The 20,871-nt window shown below is 37.5% G+C and overlaps 1 protein-coding gene across 15 annotated transcripts in view; it reads left to right on the forward strand.

The window, feature by feature from the left end:
- Positions 1 to 20,871, forward strand: part of CACNA1C (calcium voltage-gated channel subunit alpha1 C) — a 441,719-nt gene that overhangs the window by 15,209 nt on the left and 405,639 nt on the right. For all 15 annotated transcript variants that reach the window (XM_037387928.1, XM_037387931.1, XM_037387930.1 and 12 more), the window contains exons 2-3: positions 12,120 to 12,441; positions 16,043 to 16,148. In XM_037387928.1, coding sequence (XP_037243825.1) covers positions 12,120 to 12,441; positions 16,043 to 16,148 — 428 coding nt within the window. The remainder of the gene's footprint in view (positions 1 to 12,119; positions 12,442 to 16,042; positions 16,149 to 20,871) is intronic.

Consider the following 20,871-nt stretch of genomic DNA (forward strand, 5'->3'; position numbering starts at 1 on the left):
TCTATGATGCTCTCTGTCATCATTTCACCATTTGCTTTTGAATGCTCTTTCACTGCCTGTGCTTAGTAATGATACAGTGACTCAAAATTTGAGACAAGAGAATGTTTCAGGAAATGTATAGATTGAAGTGGGAGTAATTTACTTAAAATAACATAACTGTTTTTGTAACACTACTTTCTGATTAAGCCATTGTGCTGCAAATAACTTGAAATAAGGACAACAATGGGGATCCCCAGTCTATGTGTGAAAATGTTGCATTTATCCCACTACAGGCCTCATATGTTCTAAAGGATACCATTTTACAGAGAAATTTCCAACTGATGTATTTTAAATATGAACATAACAGCTTTGTGTTTCCTACTGTCCTTGGGTTGTCTGCGGGTAACAGATTTTTGATGGCATCTTGCAAGCTGAAGAGTCTCACCCAGCAGTTTCTGAATCCTGCTGTTTGAGCACCAGAAGGGACATTAGAAAACATACCTAGACCTGACCTGAGGAGACAAAGTGGAAGTGACCCCTAACATTACACAGTTAAGTTTCCCACTGGTTAGGCCTCCTCATTGTTAGCCACGTATATATATTTAACTTCATAAGAGTTATTGCAGTTAGTTGAAGTGGTCATGTGGTGTCAAAAATCTTTCACATGCTCACGCTGATAAATTGCAATGAATTTTTTTTAACTGTCTCTTATATAAGACTAAATGATTCGGATATCTTTAGTCTCTAGTTGTAAGGTATTATCCCACTATATTTTCTTGTACCTTTTTTTCTCAGTTCATTAAACTACTACTTTTTTTTTGAGGTGTGGATTCTAGAATCGGGACCTGCAATGTTGTGTTCCATAGTGATGCTCTGTACAGCTATGTTACCTGGACTTTTAGGCTCACACATAAATTGAAACTCATTGAAGTCCATGTTGTCTTTGCGTCGGCTCACTCTGACCATGAGTTAGAGCCAGCCAACTGGCTCTTGGGACAAAGCAGCTCAGACATGAGAGGAGCGTGTGCTCTGCTTCCAAACAGGGATGGCACAATACCAATGGCAAACTCCAGAGGTGACGAGAGCCTGGAAGACTTGGGTTTTCAGTTTGTTTTTCATTCTTCCTCCTAATGAGCAGTAGAAATGTAGAACTTCCTGAGAAGTGTTCAGACGCTATCAGAGTATATGGTTTGTAGGAAATTTCTCACTACTTTTGTGAAACTGATCCTACAAAGTGCAGAGCACCCCAAGAAAGGAACAAAAAAGCCTCAGCTTTCAGAGTCTTCAGGGTGATCTGAAAGCTATCAGAAAGGCAGAGCTGGAGCAGTGGCTGGAGCACTAACTCAATGGCAGTGCTAAAATATTACCCACTGCATTCTAAGCAAGTGCTCTACAAACCTGGTGTGCATCTGCCTTTGCCACCTTTGCTCTGCTATATGTAAATTCAGTAATGATCAATGAATCCGCTTTTATATAAGCAGGATATTTTATTTTTAGAAAGAATCTATAAAGACTGTCTCAAACATTTGTCTGCATCTACTGCAGAAAAGGTCACAGAGTAACTGGTTAATAATGTTTGTATAGACAACCAGTGACATAAGAATCATTTCAGGGTTACAGTGCTCAACCAAAGATGTAAGCCAGATGCTGTTTTTTCTCATACAGGTGCTTACCAAGATTCTCTCTTGCCAAGTTTTGCACCTTTTATCATCTCCCCCCCCCCCTTTTTTTTTTTTTTTTTTTTGTTACTTAGATTTTGAAATGCTTTTAACTAGCAGAGCAAGTCAAGAGTGCTTGGTTTTGCATCTGGGTATTACACATCCTTAATATCCAGACTTGGGACATTCCCTAAGAGGATACCAGTAAATAGAAAATAATGCTAGAGAAAAATCTGCATGCTAGAGATAGAACATATTACTTCAGATAATAATAAAAAAATCAGTAAAATTATTTTCTTCTATGTAAAGTGACTGTAAAAATATAACTCTAAATCTGTTAATGCTGCAATGCCTCTAGAACAAAAATGTCTAGTTTGTGTAAAAGTATGGGTGGCTGTTTTCCCCCAGACTGCCTTTTAATATCGCCGTGGAGTTGAAACAAGCCGCTGTTTTCCTTTGTTGTATAGCATGGTTTATATTCATGTGGTTAGTAATTTTCTGTGGGTTTGCTTTAATGGAGGCTTGCAAGGACTTCCTTTTTCTTGCTTTGCAGAGCACGTTGCATATGGAGCATCCTCTTGAGATTCTGTGTATGAAAGGAAATAGGACAGGACTGAGGCAGCATTTTTTTTTTTCTTTCCTCAGTTCAAATTTTGCCATTTCTCATTATCTTTTTCTAGCACCTTAATGATGGCAAGTTACATATAGCCCTCCTGTTCAAATACTTCTATTTTGTCTAGAATTATTTAAAAATAAGATAACATCAGATGACTGAAATTAGGAGAAATCCCAAACTTATGCATTCACTTGCTTAATTCTTTAGATTTGTAGAAATTTTTGTATAGTCTTGTTTTTCAAAACTTTCTTCTTCAGTTGCTTTTTCTGATGTTTTTTTGGCTTTACTCCAAGCAGCAGGGGGAAAATAATCACATTTTAAAAATAGAAAAGTGTGGTTTTTAGAACACTAAGAATAATAGCTGAAATCAAAGTCAGCTTTGACACTTGAAACATCTTTTAATACCTTTCCTTTGAAACTGCCTACACTTCAAGCAGGGAGTGCATCTTTAATTTAGTAGGATATTGCATACATAATCTAAAATTAGGTGAATGTAGATTAAAATAAATTCTAAGTTTTGCCTTTCTGAAAAGCAACAAATAGTTTTTAGGTGACTGTTCTCTGGGGGTGCTAATGATACAACTTACAGATGTCTGGTTTTCACAAAGTATAAGGTAGTAGGTACCTCTTAAAATTATATGTTCTCTTGGTATTATATTCTCTTAAATTGTATGCCCAATACCTGAATGAACCTTTGATTTGGGTGCCTACTGTGGTCAGTTCTTGCAATCCTACATGCAGACTCAGAGACAGTAGTGGTGCAAAGTAGGGTGCTGGATAGCCGAAGAGGTTGGATGAAATTTTGACCGCTTTGAATGAGGGGGCTAAAAAGGAGCGATGTGGACCAGATGGCCTTCAGAGGTCCCCTTTAACCTAAGGTATTGTAGATAATGTGGATTAGTGGCTTTCTGATGTGGATATCACCACTGGGAGTGAGGGGTGGCAGGGAATACTTACAGCTTGTATGGGAAGGTTAGATATATACTCTCCTTTTATACACTTGCTAATCTCTTTCCAACAAATTGCCTGCTCTCTGGAGTTGCATAGCTGAACACTGACTCCATAAACAGCAAAAAGAAGCAAAAGAACTCAGCCTGTAAGAATTTCCACTGTCTATCTTTTGTCAGGGCTGATCTCCATTTAGATCTGGATGCTAAAGGTGGTTGTTTGTGTTTTGAATTTATTTTTCTTTTTTTTTTGGGGGGGCAGTGTTGGGTTGGGTTGTTTCTTGGTTTGTGTGTGTATCTATCAAAATTCATATTGTCTGTAACTCGGATACAGACCTATACAGAGATCCCTTTGTGCTTTTTTTTGTCATCATCTGATGTAACTGAGAACAGGCTGCTATTTCTGGAGTGAGAATACTATGAGTTGTGGAAGAATTGTGATTGATTTTTCTAGGATGAAGAATCATTGAAATTGCAGGCTTTGAATTATTTAGATATAATATATTTGTACGCTTCCCAAATTTTGTCACATGTTTTGGGCCAAAAGCAGCTACAGAGTTGTTTTGTACCTTGTACACAAACACATATGCATGCATGTACTCTCCACACATAAGTGGAAGTAATTTCATCTCATTCAATCCACTAAAATTTGATGTGCAATTAAACTTCTGTTTTTGATTACTTTTGTACAATCTGAAGATAGAATGGTACTTCCAGCAGATGGTTTCACTTGTATGTCAGACATCTGTCTTACGAATGGAAAAAATGGTCCCGTGCATTGACTATAAAGAGAGGTTAGACAAGATCCGTTTTTTAAAATGGTTTGGGTAGTGTGATGCAAACCACTTTAACAGGTTTGTGTACTGATTTCTATCCCACTCTGCATTGTTAGACAAAGAATCTGGAGACCATTTAATAAAGAGTATTTTAAACCTTTAAGAGCTTCATTTCTGTAAGGAAGTTATATTTAGATTACCCACTAAGAGTAATCATTCACCAATAAGAAAATGATTAGTTAAGTTTGTCAGAAGAATCCAGTCTGATGAGTTACAGTTAATCCCCAGAGGAATTTTACTGAAGTCAAAGAAATTTTACCAAAGATGTGCTTGATCCCAGGATCCTTAATGGTGTTAACTTTAATTAATTGTTGAAGGAAGGAAAGTGTTCCCTGACTTGACCTCTGAAAGCTTAATCTAGGTGCCACCAGAAACATGTCTCAAGAAACCAGAAAGGATTCTTTGTGAGTTTCTTTGCATTTTCTTGTAGCTTGACAGCCACAAGAAAATGCACATGCTTCAAAGGCAATTGGCCCTTTAACACACATCCCCCTACCCCTGGCCTAATAAATTTATCTACTAGAGAATTTGTAGTCCAGCTGAGTTGTATTATAGACTTCTCTGGCTCTCCTGATATCTACATCAATTGTCAAACTTTTAATATTAGACACTTGCCTTGGGGCTTAACATTTAGTAGGCTCCATGCTTCTTTACCCCTTCCTCCTCCCCAAAAGAGACCTTAACTCCCAATCTAGTTCTCTTGAATCCATAGTTACAGAAGAGAAAATTAGAAGCTAGATGGATTTTTGTGACTGCTGAAGATTTTCAGACTTGTGGCTTTCTAGATTCTTCTGAGTCAGATTTGACAAGATGCCCCTTTGGTGAAGGAGGCAGAACAGATTGTTGCTTTACTTCTGTTTTGTTTAAGAATGGAAAGACAAAACTACAGAAGTAAAAGGAGGGACACTCAAGTGATGAAATTTTAGATGATAACTTATCACCTGCTAATTAGAAGGAGGCAGAAGGGGAAATTCTATCATTAGTAGTATTGTAGGCAGCTGTAAAAACCCAAATTTGCTCTCTTCGTTGAAATGGACTTGGTTTTTTTCACATTTCTAGCTAGCAGCTCACCACATCTTATGTTAATGGCATGCAGCAAAAGAAAAACCCAGCTCTGCAGGGGGGAGATAAAGAAAACAAAGATCTAGTTGCAAATGAAGTATGGTTCTTGAATAAGATTTTTTGTTTATATTTAAAAAAAATGTTTAGTCTCAACTATGGCAAATGAATAGTCTTAAATCACGTATTTTTTATGTGTGTGTTCTGAAGCCCCGAAACAATTTACAGGAAAAATTCTTTAACTCGTTTATCTGGGCTAACAACTACACACTGAGTTTTAGTCTGACATGATGTTTAAAAAGAGTATGTGTGTATTATAAATTGTGTTATAGAAAAAGCCGTAGTTTGGGTTGAAATCCAGCTTTCATTGTAACTCCTATCTCTACTTACAAATTAACTCCAGAAAAATCTTTTTTTGGGAAACACTAGTGTCACTTTAGATGTTAGCTGTCAGAACTAACATCTTATCAACTTTTTTTTTTTAAAGGCAAATAAGGAAAAAATCATGCTTTAAAGAAAGTGAGTTTTGTATGTCTGCAGCCCTGCATTCATTAGGGGAAATATTCAGGGTTGTCAGCTGAAAATTTAATAAAGATGCCTGGAAAAGTCTGCTTTTTCACATAAAGTGGATTTATTTCACTTCAAGGTTTTAAACTTTGTGTGTGGCTAGTTGTTACTGTCCTGGGCTACTGAAAGACTTTTAGAAAAATATATGTGCAGAATGAAGTTTAAAACCAAAGAAACTGAGTTCAGAGTTCTGGGTCAGTCACTGGACTGGGGGCCCTCACCTCGCCACCCCCTGCCTCCGCCCCGAGTGATGAGTGTGCGGGGCAGAAGCCTGACAGTGCTGTGTAATGTCCCTGCGATGGCCTGAAAGTTTGACTGAGGCAGGGTTTACTCGGAGGGGGTCTTTTGGTAGATTAACTGATGGAAGAAATACATAAGTTTTCTGTGGTAAGGCCTTCCTTCAGGTCAAACTTGCTTTAGACTAAGAAAAGAAACTAATTCGCACTATAAATCTTGCCTCATACGTGTGATTCCAGAGAAATGTTTTTTCTGGCCTGGTCTAAAAGACTTAAATTGTGTGGGAGGTACTGCCTCCAATCCAGGAAGCCAGTACATGTGCTTCATTGTCATTACAGTTAGAAAGTGTTTTCCGAAGGTAAATCCTGATTTTTTTTTTCTTCCTGCAAAAGCCGTTGCTTCTACTTATTCACTGTGACTGTGGTGACAGATAGTTCCTTTTTGTTCTTTGAAATAAAATACATGTGCATCTAGAAAAATATATAAAAACATATATATGTGTATAATATACACACACTTAAAGACTGTTATCCTACCCTCCTCACCCTCACATCCTCGGGAGCAGCAGTCCAAGTTCTGGCATTCCCATTTCTGTCTCTGTGCCTTGTAGTTTGCGTTTTTTAGGCCTTTGGTTGGCCTCTCTGCTCTCCTCTGGGCAACCTGAACGGAGCCATGTCTGTCTTCAAGTGTGGAACCTGAAACTGCTCCCTGTATTTCAGCTGAAGCCCTGCCAATGCTGAGCTGAAGAGAAGGATTACTTGTTGTGTCACATAGATTTCATCCCTGTTTATATACTACATTGTGATGATTGCCTTTTGTGGGAAGAAGGAAGTATGACAATATCAGCTCCTGTTTTGTTGGGGATCTAACATAACCCACAAGGCTTTTCTGAAAATAATTTGGGCAGATGACTCATTTTGCTTAAATACTTTGCATTTGTCCCTGCTGAACTCCATTCTGTTTTTAAGACATTTCCTCCAATTCATGAAGTTCATTTTGAATTAAAATCCCGTTCTTCAGTGTATTTGCTTTGCCTCCCAGCTTCACAGTTACGTGCTCATTTAATACCATTCACCATGTCATCATCCGGATCATTACTGGAAACATTGAACAGAATCAGATCCAGGGCAGGCACTTGGGTACCTCCATGTGACACATCTTCCAATTTAGATGGTGTACCAATGATAACTGCTCTCAGGCATACGCTGGTTTCATACTCATGTTTTATAGCAATTTCTTTCTTGCTTGTATGTCCTCAGCATCCTTGTGAAATTGTCATACAAGACCTCATAAAATTATTAAAGTCAGAAGATGTGGCACCTACAGCTTCCATCTTGCCTGTGAATTCTGTTACCCAGATCTGGAAGGAATTAGTTTTCTTAGACACAATGTATTCATGACCGATCCATGTCTGCTCTTTTTTTCCTTGTCATCCAAGTACTCGCTGACAATTGTTTATTTTACTTATTCCAGATTTTTTTTTTTCTGGAGACTGAAATTCAACTGGATTTAAATTTTCCCTCCTTCCCACTTTTTAACTGGGAGGTCCATTCTCCCTTTCTCAGTCCTCTGAGATCTCTCCTGTCTTTCATGCATTCAAACCAGCAGCTAAGAGCTTTGAGATTACTTCAGAAAGCTCTTTAAATGTTCTGGTATGTTCTAGGTTGTGGTACTTAAGTAGCTGAAACAATGAATGTTGTCTAAGTAGTTTCTAACTTGTTTTCCTTTTACAGTTGGAAATGATACCTGTTTTGGTTTGGGGATTAATTATGCTAGTCACCTGCTCTTGATGGGTTTTTCTTTAGTAAAAATGGATGCCAAAAGGTCACACAAAACTTAAGCCTTCTTACAGTCGTCTGTCAAATGCTCTTTTTCCATTGGTTAATGGATCAATCTTTTCCACATTCTTTCTCCTGTTAACAGATGATCTCATACACTGCCTTCTTGTGTGTGTGTTATTCTTCATGTTTCTTGTCAGGTGTCTCTCACTGCAGAGAGTTTATTATTTTTTCTGTGTGCTTGAACTGGTTTTACACATGATCTTAGTGACACGTTTCCTGCTTTCTGTTTGTTTTCTTTCAGTGTTCAGTTAAGACATTACAATTTAACCAGTACTGTCTTCTACTGTACCCACCTTTGCTTTGGAGAAAAATACAGTTGTGCAACACAATTTAAAGGTTTGAATTTTTAGGATTCTGGTGTGTTTTAAAGTGATGGCAAAAAAGAACAGTGACGCTCCGTATTGGCATAACTCTATTTTCATTTAAAGAATTAATCTAATCACAAATTCCTCAAAAATAAATGTGTGGCTAGCTAGATGAAGTCAAGAAACTCAAAAGTTACAGTTCCATTGTGTCATTAACTTGCCCGCTTCTCATATAGAATGGTCATGTATCGTTTGTTTTTTAAATGATGCTTTTGAGATAGTTAATAGGTGGTATGATAGATGTTATTAGAATGGAAACAGCACTTTTTAATAAAGGTATTAGTGGTCATCATTGTATATTTTAGTAGTGATTATGGTGAAGACCATTTTGGTGATTTAGTTGTAAGCTTACAATGTCAGGTGTTTTGTGCGACGTTGTTCATTTCCTATTGTATAGCAATGTTATGTGTTGCTTTTTTTCTGACTTAACTGATTTTTGAGACCTGTATTTCTGTTGTTTCTCCATTTGAAGTACTTCTGCAACTTTGCATTTTTGCAGAAATTAAAGTCTTTTCCAAAGACTTTATAATCAAATTTGTTCACTTACATGGACTTTTCTGTTTAATTACTATTCAAATGTTTAAACTCATGATCTGTAGCACAGAAGAGCTTTGTGAACCAGCTGCACATAATCACCAGTACAAATTCTTGATAAAGGGTGGGTAGGGATCAGCAGGGTGATGATGCTGTGGATCATCATGCTTAGTGCGTTACTGCATTTGGGTGGGTGCTGAATCTCCATTTCCCAGTTCTGGTCAACTTCCAGCTTAATAACAGTATAAACAAATACAATTAAAGTGACTTGGGTTTCATGAAACTTCATTTGTAGTGAGGAAATAGAGTGAAATATCTTAACATTACAAAATGAAAACAGCAAATCCAGTAACTGCAGCTCTTGGGTTACAGCAGAGTTTTGTGGTGGGAGAGAAATGAGTGCCATAGGTGACATTTAGCATGATGCTGTACAAGATCCATATGAATTGTGTTCTGTCTTATTCCTAGGAATTAACACTAAACATTTAGATTATAGGGTAGATTTTTTTTTTTTTCCTGAAATTTTGGCTATGCTGTCTTTGAAAATATTTTGCTCAGTTCTTGAATGTCCTTTCTGTGAAGTTGCGTGAGCTTCATTCTTCAATTTGAGCTATTTCCATAAACTGCCTGTAGATCAAGGGATTTGTCACTGCCATTAATTACTCAGTATAGTCTGCAGCCTCTGAGCTTCATAAAACAGACAGATCCTTATCAGTAATCAATATTTGTTAATACAAATCTGTCATTACTGACTCATCTTTTGAAATCAATTTGAGACAAAGCACTTTATTATGAAACTGGTGGTCATGTTAGAAGCAAAAGCAATGAAACCACCAGAAGTTGCGTCCTTACCTTTGCTGGCACATGAAAGTCAAAATGGATGGACTTGAATCCTCATGTGAAACCTAACTAATAAGCAGTAATAACAAAGAAGCTTGACACATTCCCAAATTGCAGAAAAGTCTTCATTAAGATGCAGCAGCTGTTAATTTTCAGGACCACATGGTCTAGTCAGCATGATAAGAACACAGGGCGATGGATCAGCAAGTTTGCTTTTACTGGAAACCACACACCTCTTATACATTCTAATGGGTCAGTATTAAAGAAGAGCTGGAGAATAATTAGAGTAATTTTCCATTTATTTCTCTTCCCAGCATGCCTCAGGCTAGGGAGGTCAAATAGATGCTAAAGAGAAAAACTGCATCTGGAAGTAGTCTGAAAATAAATATGTATCCTATGAGTAGTGCTGTGTACAATTTGCTTAGCTTTAGAAAACTAAGTTTGTCTGCCAGTTGATTACCAGCTTCATCTAGGAAATCTGCTTAGCCTGTGTGATTCTGAAAGCTCTCTTTCTTCCGTTTCAAAATTTGAGGGATGTGAATTAACTATTTCCCGCTTCTTGTTTCTTTCAGCTTTCCCTTTCACATATCGGAGTCATATTGCTCACCAGCTTCCTTTGGCTGGTTTGCAGCTAGGAGTTTTTTCAGTGAGCAGAGACAAGCTCTAGATTTTGCTGCTGTGCAATAAAATTGTAACAACCTGGAAATCTTATGGTAATGCCTGACATAAAATAACATCTGACCCCATCATGTCCTTCCTTGAGATTCAGTGAGATAAATTTTAAAATCTTGTATGCTTTCTAGGTAAAGGCACATCCTGTTACACTCTGTGTGTCAATGTAATTGTATTTATTCTACCTGCTTTAATTCATTTGTAGTGCAGTCATTGCTGTGATATCTTGGCACTGCACATCCACCTATGAAATATGCATCTTGGATAATTACTTTTGTTCAAAAACGGCTTGCCAGTTCCCCAGTTTAGAAAGTCTGTCTTTCGATATTTTAAGAAAAAAAAAACAAGTGTCATGTGGTCTTCTGCTTGTTTTGTCTCATAGTCTATAGAAGCCACCTGGTCTATTTAGTAACACTGTATTTCTGTTAAAGTGGAACAGTCAATAGCAGACTTTGAGCCTGCTTTGAAATAAAGGTGATCTAACTCCTTTGCTGGGTTTCTACTGTGTGCCCCTTGTGTGTACACTTTTTCAGAAGCATAGTCTGCTGTTAAGATGTGAGGGGAAACATAGTCCCTTGAGTGTGCAGTGTTTTGAAACTGAACTCTGGTTTCATAGCCTGTGAAGGAATAAGATCTGTAGACTATTTGGGCTTCCTTTTACCTGCATCTGAACATGTGGGCCACAGGCAAACTCACAAGTCCACAAAAAAGATAAGTAGTCTCAAAAATCTTCTATAGGATGTATCTAAACAAGACTTGCTCCCTAATAAAAGTTTGCCGTTGTGACTTTCTGTGGATTTTATGTTGCACTTTTCTAACATGGCTTATATTTTGTTCTATGAAGTGTCTGTGGCAAAGTTTGGTTAATCTTTCACAAGTTCTTGAATATCTCGATTGAAGCATACTCCAAAGAGTAAGGGATTCTGTTCTGAAGTTTCAAAATTCACTCATTTTGAAGTGATTGAAGCTTTGAGTTGCTGAAAAAGTCTCACTGAAGAGACACCGGTGACTTAACTGTCTTTACTGAAACAATGGAACAATTGCACTAGCTTGAAAGGGTGACTTTTTTTTTTAAACTACTAAGACCTTCTAAATATCAGCCACATGTCATCTGAAATACCTATTCTATCATCATGATTTGGCAAAAGCATATACTTCCTCAGTTTTGGCTAAAGAGGTGTAAAACTTGGAACTGCTAGGTCTTAGCATTCTTGTTAATACTTTGAAAGTAAGTCTTACTCCATTGATTTCAATAGTTCATCTGTCTTAAAATCAGTTTATCAGGATAAGGACTCTGTTCCAGTTTCTAAATATATGTTGGTTGGCCTAAACTATCTGCACAGCATCCTATAGAGCACAAAAGCTACAGTTTCTGCTTTGGTATACCTTGTAGTCAGGTTATTCTTGGGCTTATACATACATGTATATTGCAGAGAGAATTAATCTCGTTGTTAAAAAATTATTTACCTTGAGGTAATCTTGAAAACATAAGGATTTTTGTGATGGGGTTTGAATATCTCATTTGGGTGCTTTGCTATGTACTAAATAGCATAGTGCTGCATGTCTGTGGTAAAGTGATGAGAACTAGCCTCATCTTTTGAGCTTCCAAACAATCCAACTTGCAAAATGTGTGGGTAAAAACGGACCGTTTCTTTTCTGTGAATCCCTGGAGACTGTATTGATTGGAGGCACTTCTAACAGCTTAGTGTCCATTGGGTCTTGTTGGGAGACTGTTGCAAGACAAATGCTTGCATAGTAGCATTACTTTAAAATGAAGAACTTGAATTGGAGGAACAAGCTGGTAGTAAGTGGATACCCTATACTTAACCTTAGCTCTTGCTTTTACGGATGCTTAAGATTACTGATACTTAAGATATTAAAAAACACTACTTCTCTTTTCTGTTGCTTAAAAAATATCTTCACAAATTTCTGGTTTGTTTGTTTGTTTGTTTTTTTCCCCTTTCACAGGTTCCAACTATGGGAGTCCCCGTCCAGCTCATGCCAACATGAATGCCAATGCAGCTGCAGGGCTTGCCCCAGAGCATATCCCTACTCCAGGGGCAGCGCTGTCCTGGCAAGCTGCAATTGATGCTGCCAGGCAAGCCAAACTGATGGGTAGTGCTGGCAATGCAACAATATCCACAGCCAGCTCCACGCAGAGGAAACGGCAGCAGTATGGAAAACAGAAAAAACAGGGTACTACCACAGCTACACGTCCTCCCCGAGCACTGCTGTGTTTAACACTGAAAAATCCCATCCGGAGGGCATGCATCAGCATCGTCGAATGGAAATATCCTTTTTGATGTTCTCATTTGGAAAAGAGCAAATTGTTTGTGCACATCAGGTGCTATTCATAAGTGTGAAGAAATCAATACATTAAGTTGAAAGGCACCACTGGGAGTTTAAAGTACACAAATAGTTTCTGATGTCTTAACTGAGATCATTTATGTTGGGGTTAAAAAAGTAGTTTAGGACTGGAGCCTTAACTATACTTTTGTGTAAGACGCCACTAGAAATTTAAATGATAAAGGTTAGATATTTGAGGCCAGAATTGAACTGAGACTATGGGATTGACAGCAGCTGCTGGCTTTCCCCTTTTTTTTTTTCTTCCCCCCCCCCCCCCCCCCCCGGCACTCCAATAGGTGCCACCAGTTAAACAGCTCTGATACTTTGAATCATATACTTTTTTTTGTTAAAAATGTGGCATCACAATTTCTACAGTATGGAGAAAAGAATGCGACAAAAGGAGGAGAAGAAAACCCAAACGTACGCATAAGATCCTGAAACAGGGCTAAGGTCTGTTAATTATATTGGAATTCCACTTAAACTAATAAGGCTTACTAATATATGGTAAGAGATAATGGTTATTTAGAAGCAGGGGAAAAGACAGGCAGTAAAAGTAGTGCTGCAACATGTACAAATGCAGTACAGGGACAGATCTAGTAGTCTGAACAGAGACAGACTGCATCACAGGTGATGGATGATAACCACTGACACACAGCTGCAGAGTCTAAGGGTCAGTGCTGCTTCCCTGGAAAGTCAGTGAGAGTTTGGCCATTGGTTTCATCACATGGAAGGAGCAAAGCCTTTTTATTCACCCCAGTCTGATCATCACAAGCTGGAATTTGAGAATTTGGTGTGAAACACAAACTGAAATAAAATATACCTCCCTGTCCTCCCCAAAGAGAAACGAAGACTAAGCCTGAACAGTAATTGTCAGTACATCATAAAGCTAATGGGGTCTTTCAGCAAATGCAAAAGAAAAAGCATGTTGTTAGGCATAGATAAGCATGTCAAGGGAAGGCAGTACATAACTTGGCAGTAGTTAATATGATGAAAAATGAATGATGGCATTTAAGACAATGTGATAATATTGTTCCTTTGGGGTCTGGTGGGATGTTAGAAAGATGAAAACAGAATATAAGTATATTAGGTCTTGCTGATGTGGACGTATTTTTCAGATGAAGAACTTGTTAAAAATGCTCCTGTCAATTCTTAAGTGTCCTTAAAATACCTGCCTGCCTATTCCTTTCTTCTTCAGATGCTAATTTTTAATCCCCCTGATTAAGTTTGCTACTTTTTATCCCTTCTGGCATAGCTCTGATACTTTAAACATAAGATGATGGATGATGACTAACAGGATGAAGCTGAATATTGGTTTACTTGCCAGCACCCCAGTAACCACATGTCTTTAAAGAAAGAGCACAGAGTGACATTTGATAAATGAATAAGATCAGCAATGAATGATGGGAATAATGTGTTGTAACACAGGATACAGCACTGCTGAGATCAAGAGAGGACCAAACAATGCGATTAAAGCAATCCAAAGGTGCTGATGCTTGCATTTTTTCGTATTGTTTTAGGTGAGTTGATGGAAGTATTTTTTTCCATCAAAACCTCTCATTGGACATGTAGTGTTTATAAATGTGAAACACTTCGATGACAAGTAACGATGTCAAAGAATTGTGATAAGGTTTAATTTCATTCTGCACTCTGTCTTTTCCTAATTGCTAAAAACTACTGAGAATAGCTTAGCTTAATTTGCTGAACCACTGAAGTCTAAGCATAGTAGATATTAAACAAATATCACATGGTAGTTTTGTTGTGTTTCTTACACGAACGTTATAGAGTTCAGAGGCTGGAGGTGCTATTGCATATAAGAAGTGAAATGAAGTAATTGCCTTATTTTGCAAAGATTTAGTTGTGTACTTAATTTTCTGCTTTGTATGTACTGTATTTATAGATTTTATACTATTTTACTGTGCATAAAAAGAAATAAAAGAAAATATGCATAAACAGTGATATGTTAATAGCTAATAATCCTGTCAAAACCAAAAAGTCTAAGGAAAAAAGTGATTAAGAGAAGGAAAGCCTATGGAAATTCAGGTCTTCATGCAGCGAACACTATATATACAGCCTGGGGTTTCTGAGAAGTCCCTTTGATTTCACATGTAATCTCCCTGCCCTAATCTGTTCTTCCTCCATATTATCATATATCTCCTACTATTTGAAGGTTTAAGCATGGCAGCCTGTCAAATTTGGAACCCTTTGACTTTTCCATATGTGAAATGTAGAACATATCTGAGCGTACACAGTGGTCAGGTGCCTGGGATTTGTGTATGTCTTGCAGTTCAGGCTGCTGCACATCCCAATCTCCAATTCTTTCCTGCTAAAACCTGCTGAGAACAGTAGTCAGCTGACCAAAACCATACATGCTGTGTTGACATTTGCTGCAAAGCCAGTCCTATGGTAGGTAAATTCATGCTCAAATGCACCCGATGGCGCAGGTTAAACTTGGCAATCTCCCTGTCCTATCCTGCTCTTCATTTCCCTCTGGAGTACTGACGAGTTATCAGAGAGCTAGCTTCCAGGATATTCCTGAAGGCAAGTAAATGTTTCCAAACTCAGACTGGAGACCAGACTTACAGTCTGTCTACATTTCACAGCAATTAAGGTTAAGGAGTCCACTGAAGAAGATTAAGTACAGTGCAGCAAACTGGTCAGTAGAAAAATGCCCTTTGATTCCAATGGACAGTCCAGTGGAGCATCAAGGTTGTACAGGATTTGTTTGTGGAACACCCCAAATGTTTGGGATTTTTTCCCTAACAAATTTGATGCCTGGCTGAAATGCTTCTGAATTGGTGCTAGTTTCTCTGTTATAAGGAACTCTTAGGTTCCTGGTGTCCCTAATATACTGTGTGGGCACATTTGTTTTCCCTATGATGCCAAATAAAATGCAAATAGAAAAAGAAATGCTCCTTCAAATAACTTTTAAGCAAAACAAGTATACATGGCAATGTGCATATTTTTGACAAAGGCGCTTTTTTAACTTTGTCATCATTTAAACATCTTCTAACTGAGTCTATGCATGTATTTCTCAGGCCCTTGCATTAACTTTGAGATATGAGAGACAGAGAGATTGAGAAAGGGATAAAAAAAAATACAAACCCAACAACAACAACAAAAACCCCCAAAACTTTTGTTAAAATTATTTTAGGGTTTGTAAATGCAGATGGAAGAGACCAAGAGAAACTAATTGTAAGATGAAAGATGACAGTCCAAGAACAGGCTTCTGCTATTAAAAATAGTACAGCCACGCTTGAAGGAAAATAGGGAAAATGCAATCTAAATAAATAAAAGAAGAAAAAACTTATAAGAAATCTGTGTTTACTCTGGCACGCGACTGGCCTACACTGCTTTTGACATATTAGGAAGATTCTTGGCTGGGAGCTCCTAAAAGCACTTAAAAAGGCATGTGTTTCTTTTCAGAATATAAGGGGCTTGGAATGTCTTCTTTAAACAGAATTCTTATAAATCTTTTTTGTTGGTGGTTTTTTTATTTTATTTGTGTGTGCACATTTTGGAACAATTTCCTTAACTCCATTCCTCAGACCATTTGAAATAATTATATTACTGACTATTTTTGCCAATTGTGTGGCCTTAGCTATCTATATCCCCTTTCCAGAAGATGATTCCAATGCCACCAATTCCAATCTGGTAAGTCCTTGATAGTGTTTAGTCTTGCTATTTTGAAAGTTCTTTTTGAATGTGACCAGAGAGACTGTTGAAGTTAGGGAACATAAATATATTCACCAAAGATGAGAACTTAATAAAGTAAAAATTGGTTTTGAGTGCTATGTCTCCTCTATTCGTGTTACCACATGTTTCAATTGAGTTGGTTTCAGAAAAGAATGTTCCAAAAATTGCACAGGTTCTGTATGTGATGTTTTGGTTAACAAATTTCTGCATGCTGCAAAAGTGCTTGGTAAGTTTTAAACTGCAGGTATTTGTGGAAGTAATCTTTTAATCATGGATTCTGTGGTGGTTTTTTGTCTTAAAAAGTGCCAAAGCGTGAAATTATACTGTCCTCTCAGGTGATACATGAGAGCACAGCTTGACGACTTATTTCAAGGAAGTACATTAATGCTTGCATTTCACAGATCTGTGTGTTTAATTGAACAATGTTTGTGGCTTTGGCATTTTTTGGTGGTGTTTTTTCTCCTTTTCCCCTCTTGTTGGGGGATTATAGCATTTCCTCTGTCACCACTGATGCTAATGTTGGTACTTTGGGATAGAGCTGTTCATGTACGAAAGTAAGAGTGTTTAATTTTTGGCTTAGCATGAAGTCATAGCAAAGAATTCTGTAAGGGCACAGCACAAACCAGCTCTGAATGCAGTTAACTGAATTAGCAGAAGACATTTTTCTTCCTTTCAAATATGTTAAAGAATCTCCTACTCATCTGGCTGGATCAGGATGAAAACTTGCTCCCAGAGTTTAAGAGTTGGGATGCTATTTTCTGATTAAAATTTACTGAGACGTTAGAAATTTTAGAGCAACAGAGGAGGAAAACAAAAGCCATAGTTCTATAGTAGGGATAACTGGGATGGCTGACAGACATTGCAATTAAAATGATCCATGTGGTTCTTCTAAGTCAGTCATTTGATTAAATATCTCTTGAAGTTGTATAAAACCAAATTGTGCACTTCAGGACTTTTGGAACAGTACTTCTGTGTTTAAAAAGAAAAAAACCCAACCAAAATCCCAAAACAACAACCACCCCCCACCCCCCCACCCCCCCAAAAAAAATTGTAGTGTAGTGCTTTTCCACTGTAATTTCTTTAAAGTTTAAAAATAGGAGCAGGAGGAAATAAGTTGTTGTTAACTTTTAATTATTCTCTATATTTACAGAATATGTGAGTTGGTTTTGTTTCTCTTTTATTGCTGTCTCTTTGTTAGCTTGACATAGTGTTTAACAGTGATGAATTGTGTGGTGTGTGTGTTTAAATTGCTTCAGTATGGTACCTTTCAAAAACAGATATCTTTTATTAAAAAAAGCAAATTCAATTGACCCTCTAGCAATGAAAGACAGAATGTTGTTTATTGCACGTTCTGACTTGCATGGTTGAAGGAGGAAAAAGAAGCAGAGGTGAAGGTCAGAGGTCTCTTAATTTGTCTTGAGTTTAATTGGGTGTGGGTATTTGCCTTATTTCAGTAGGGAGACTGCTGGCTAATACTAAGTTAGGAATATATTCATAATTGAATGAGGTGTATTGAAACTGTTCTACTATAAGAAAACATATGCACCTTGTGAGCAGAGCTGGTATTCCGCATCTGTTTTCCAAGATATCTTTTGTATTGTTTGGTCAATCTATCAAAACACACCTGTTATTTGTGAGTAGGATTTAAAAAATCCCAGCCAAGCAAGAAATACTATCTTGGGAAAGTTTAGAAATGTTATAGCCTTAAGGATGAGGAGGCATTGTTAATTTATATAAATAAGCTATAAGCTATTTCACAGAAGTAAGGGGAAAAGAAAGTAAAATGGGGAGTCTGCTTGACTGCACTTTTTTCCTTGGGTCTTAATGCAAAAAAGTAATTAAAAACAGAAAATGGGACTTGCACTAGGGGAATTAAAACTTTCTTCTACACTGTAGATCAAACCCTGGAACTCTGACTGCTCAGTAGCCTTTGGTCCTGTGATCTCCTGTTAGTCCCTGTTTGTGGTTGCTGGATTTTGTGTGTTTTGGTTGCGGTTTGTTGTTGTTTTCTTGGGGTGATATACATATATCTTGGCATGTATATACTGCTGTTGGGAAACACACTTCTTGAGTGTATGTCATGTACTGCATTCCAAAACTTTTCACAGAACTGTGAAGAGTTGTATGTCATGATTAGCGAGTAAAGTACTGAGTAATAGGCTGGGGAAGTAGAGGCAAATGGGCAAGATAAGGGTGAAAAAATGTTAGTTGTGTTTTGGAATGGTGTTTTTGAATGGGATGAAAGAATAGATGAAACTTGGAGTTAAAGAAAAGCTATTTCAGATGGCAGGCACTGCAAAAGAGTGGGACTTGGCTCTTAAAGGGCCAAACTATACGTGGAAGGCACTAGAAAGAAGCTGGGGTTAATAATATTTTCCTGTAAAAGGTTATGTACTCACATGATTATTTTTTTCCTACCTGTGAACATGTATTTTGCAATCAGATTTACTTTGTAGCCATGAAGTATAGAGCTCCAAAGGTTAAATCTGAAATTGAAAAGGAGTGTATGTCTGCGGTGTGTGCACTTAGTTTAATAGTGTGCACAGATGTGTGTACTGTGCAGAAGTGTGAGTCTGACCAAATGTATACAGAATCTTCTTAGCTGCCCAGAAGAAACTTTCACTTCTGTAGGAGCTCTTGATTAATTTCCATTCTGCAATTTAGTTTTTTTTAGGGGTAACGCTACCACAGAAACTCCCACATCCCTGATTTCCTTGAATCATCCCTAACTTCCTGAGACGTGGAGAATCTATCTACAGAAAGCATATGATCAATAGTAACTGTTTTACAAAGTCTGAAAGTGACACAACAGTTTTCCAATAAGCTGCACTTTTCCCTTAGGGTCCAAGTATTTCTGCTCTAAGGTTTCATCATAACTTTAAAAAAAAATGTTTTCTTTGGGGGTTGAGGTGAAAATTCAATCGATGTTTTTAACAAGCTAATGGAGTAGAGGGTGGGGAGACAAAAATAAAGGAATTCTAAATTGTGCAAGTGGTTTCCTTTCCTCTGTAAAAGCAGAAAAATGATAGCTAAATAATGTTGTAATAAATAATTGCTCTATACAAATTTCAAAGATGTAATCAGCCATTGGTCAAATAGCGCATACTTATTACTGTATGTCTTCTATGGAAGCCTTGAAGAGATACATGCCTTATTTGCCTGTACAAAACCAGTAACCTATAGCCATATCTCCATTTCAGTAAGCCTTGTATTTAGGTGCAAGACCTATTTGATATGATGCCACAGTAATGAGTATAAGCATTGAAACTAAATACAGAAGAGTCCAATAAATAATTCCCTCCCTTTTTGTGTTAGTAAGGAATTGTGATTAGCTGTTATGTATTACAAGTTTAGGCCAAATACCACACAGATGTTCAGACTGCTTCTCTGCAATCTGGCTTCCTATAATAATAATTCCTATAAATCCTCAAGCCATTTTTATCAAGCCTACAGATTGTAACTTGGACTGTGAAGCACTTGCATTTTTCAAATGTACGCTTATACTAAAACCCAGATTTTGTGTTTTTATGCTCACTGCAGTGTCTTTATCACTGGCTTCAAGAAAAATGCATAGTAATAACAAATGCTTGAAATTGGCTTCAGTAGTTTTTGTTTCACTTCTGCAGTGTACTCGCACAAATGGAGAGGAGTTGCACCCAATGGTGCAAAATTTTTTTTGGTATTAATGAACTCTGCTGAGATTTTGCATGAATTTAGAAGTAAAGAAAGGTCATGTGTGACCCTGTGCAAAGAACAGTTATGTAGTCTCTTCATGCAGTCAGGAAAATTGGAGCTAGTTTGAAGGGAATTAAAGTTAGCCAGCTGTAACTGATATAGAGGCTTTCTGCTTGTTATTCCTGCAATTATGCATTAGAATAGAGATAACATACATTTAGGAATAAAACTATAGACTGCCTAAGAGAGGAAGTTGAGAAGAAAATGCTTCTGTCACTTTACTGGCAATTGTAAATGGCACAAGCCTGGTCAACGTCACGGCATGGCGACAGCATAATGAGGTTAAGACCAAGGTTTACAGTGCGATCTGTGGAAGATGACTCAGTCAGTTGTTTGTTTTGGAAGAACAGCAGGAGAAGATTCCTTGTGTTGTTTTGATAGCTCTGCTTTCCCTCCCTCATCCTTACAGGAAGGTCCCTGCCTCATCCTTATTACAGGAAGGAAATCCTGTTGTACACTAGTTAATTTTTTTTTTTTAAATCTCTTGTGTTTATAGATGAGCTTATAATGGGATGTCACCTTCAGACTAATTTATTAAACGTGAAACAGGACCCTGTAAAAGATGAGATTTCTGCTTGATTGTTGGTGTTTGTGTTTGTGGGAATGCCTGCCTATGGAAAAGGGGCTTGCCCTTCAGGAAGGTATGGCTGCTCTATTAACTGGTGATTATGGTAGTATCCACCTGAGCAGGTGGTTCTTGTACAAAAAAAAAGAAAGTGTTTTTGATCTTTCTGCATTTGCAGCAGACTGATGCAATAGGTGTGGATGTGGTGCTATATATATGTATTACGTTTCTAGATACTGGTATAACAAACCAGTATTTTTTTTTATATCAGAGAATTCTGGAGTCAGTATATTGAACAGTCTCAATTTTTCTTGTGCAAAGTCAGAAATTGTTAGAGAGCAAAGTGGGGGTGAAGGGGTCAGAAAAAGAAAGAATGGGCCT

This window comes from Falco rusticolus, chromosome 5, assembly GCF_015220075.1.
Source record: "Falco rusticolus isolate bFalRus1 chromosome 5, bFalRus1.pri, whole genome shotgun sequence".
NCBI lineage: Eukaryota > Metazoa > Chordata > Aves > Falconiformes > Falconidae > Falco > Falco rusticolus.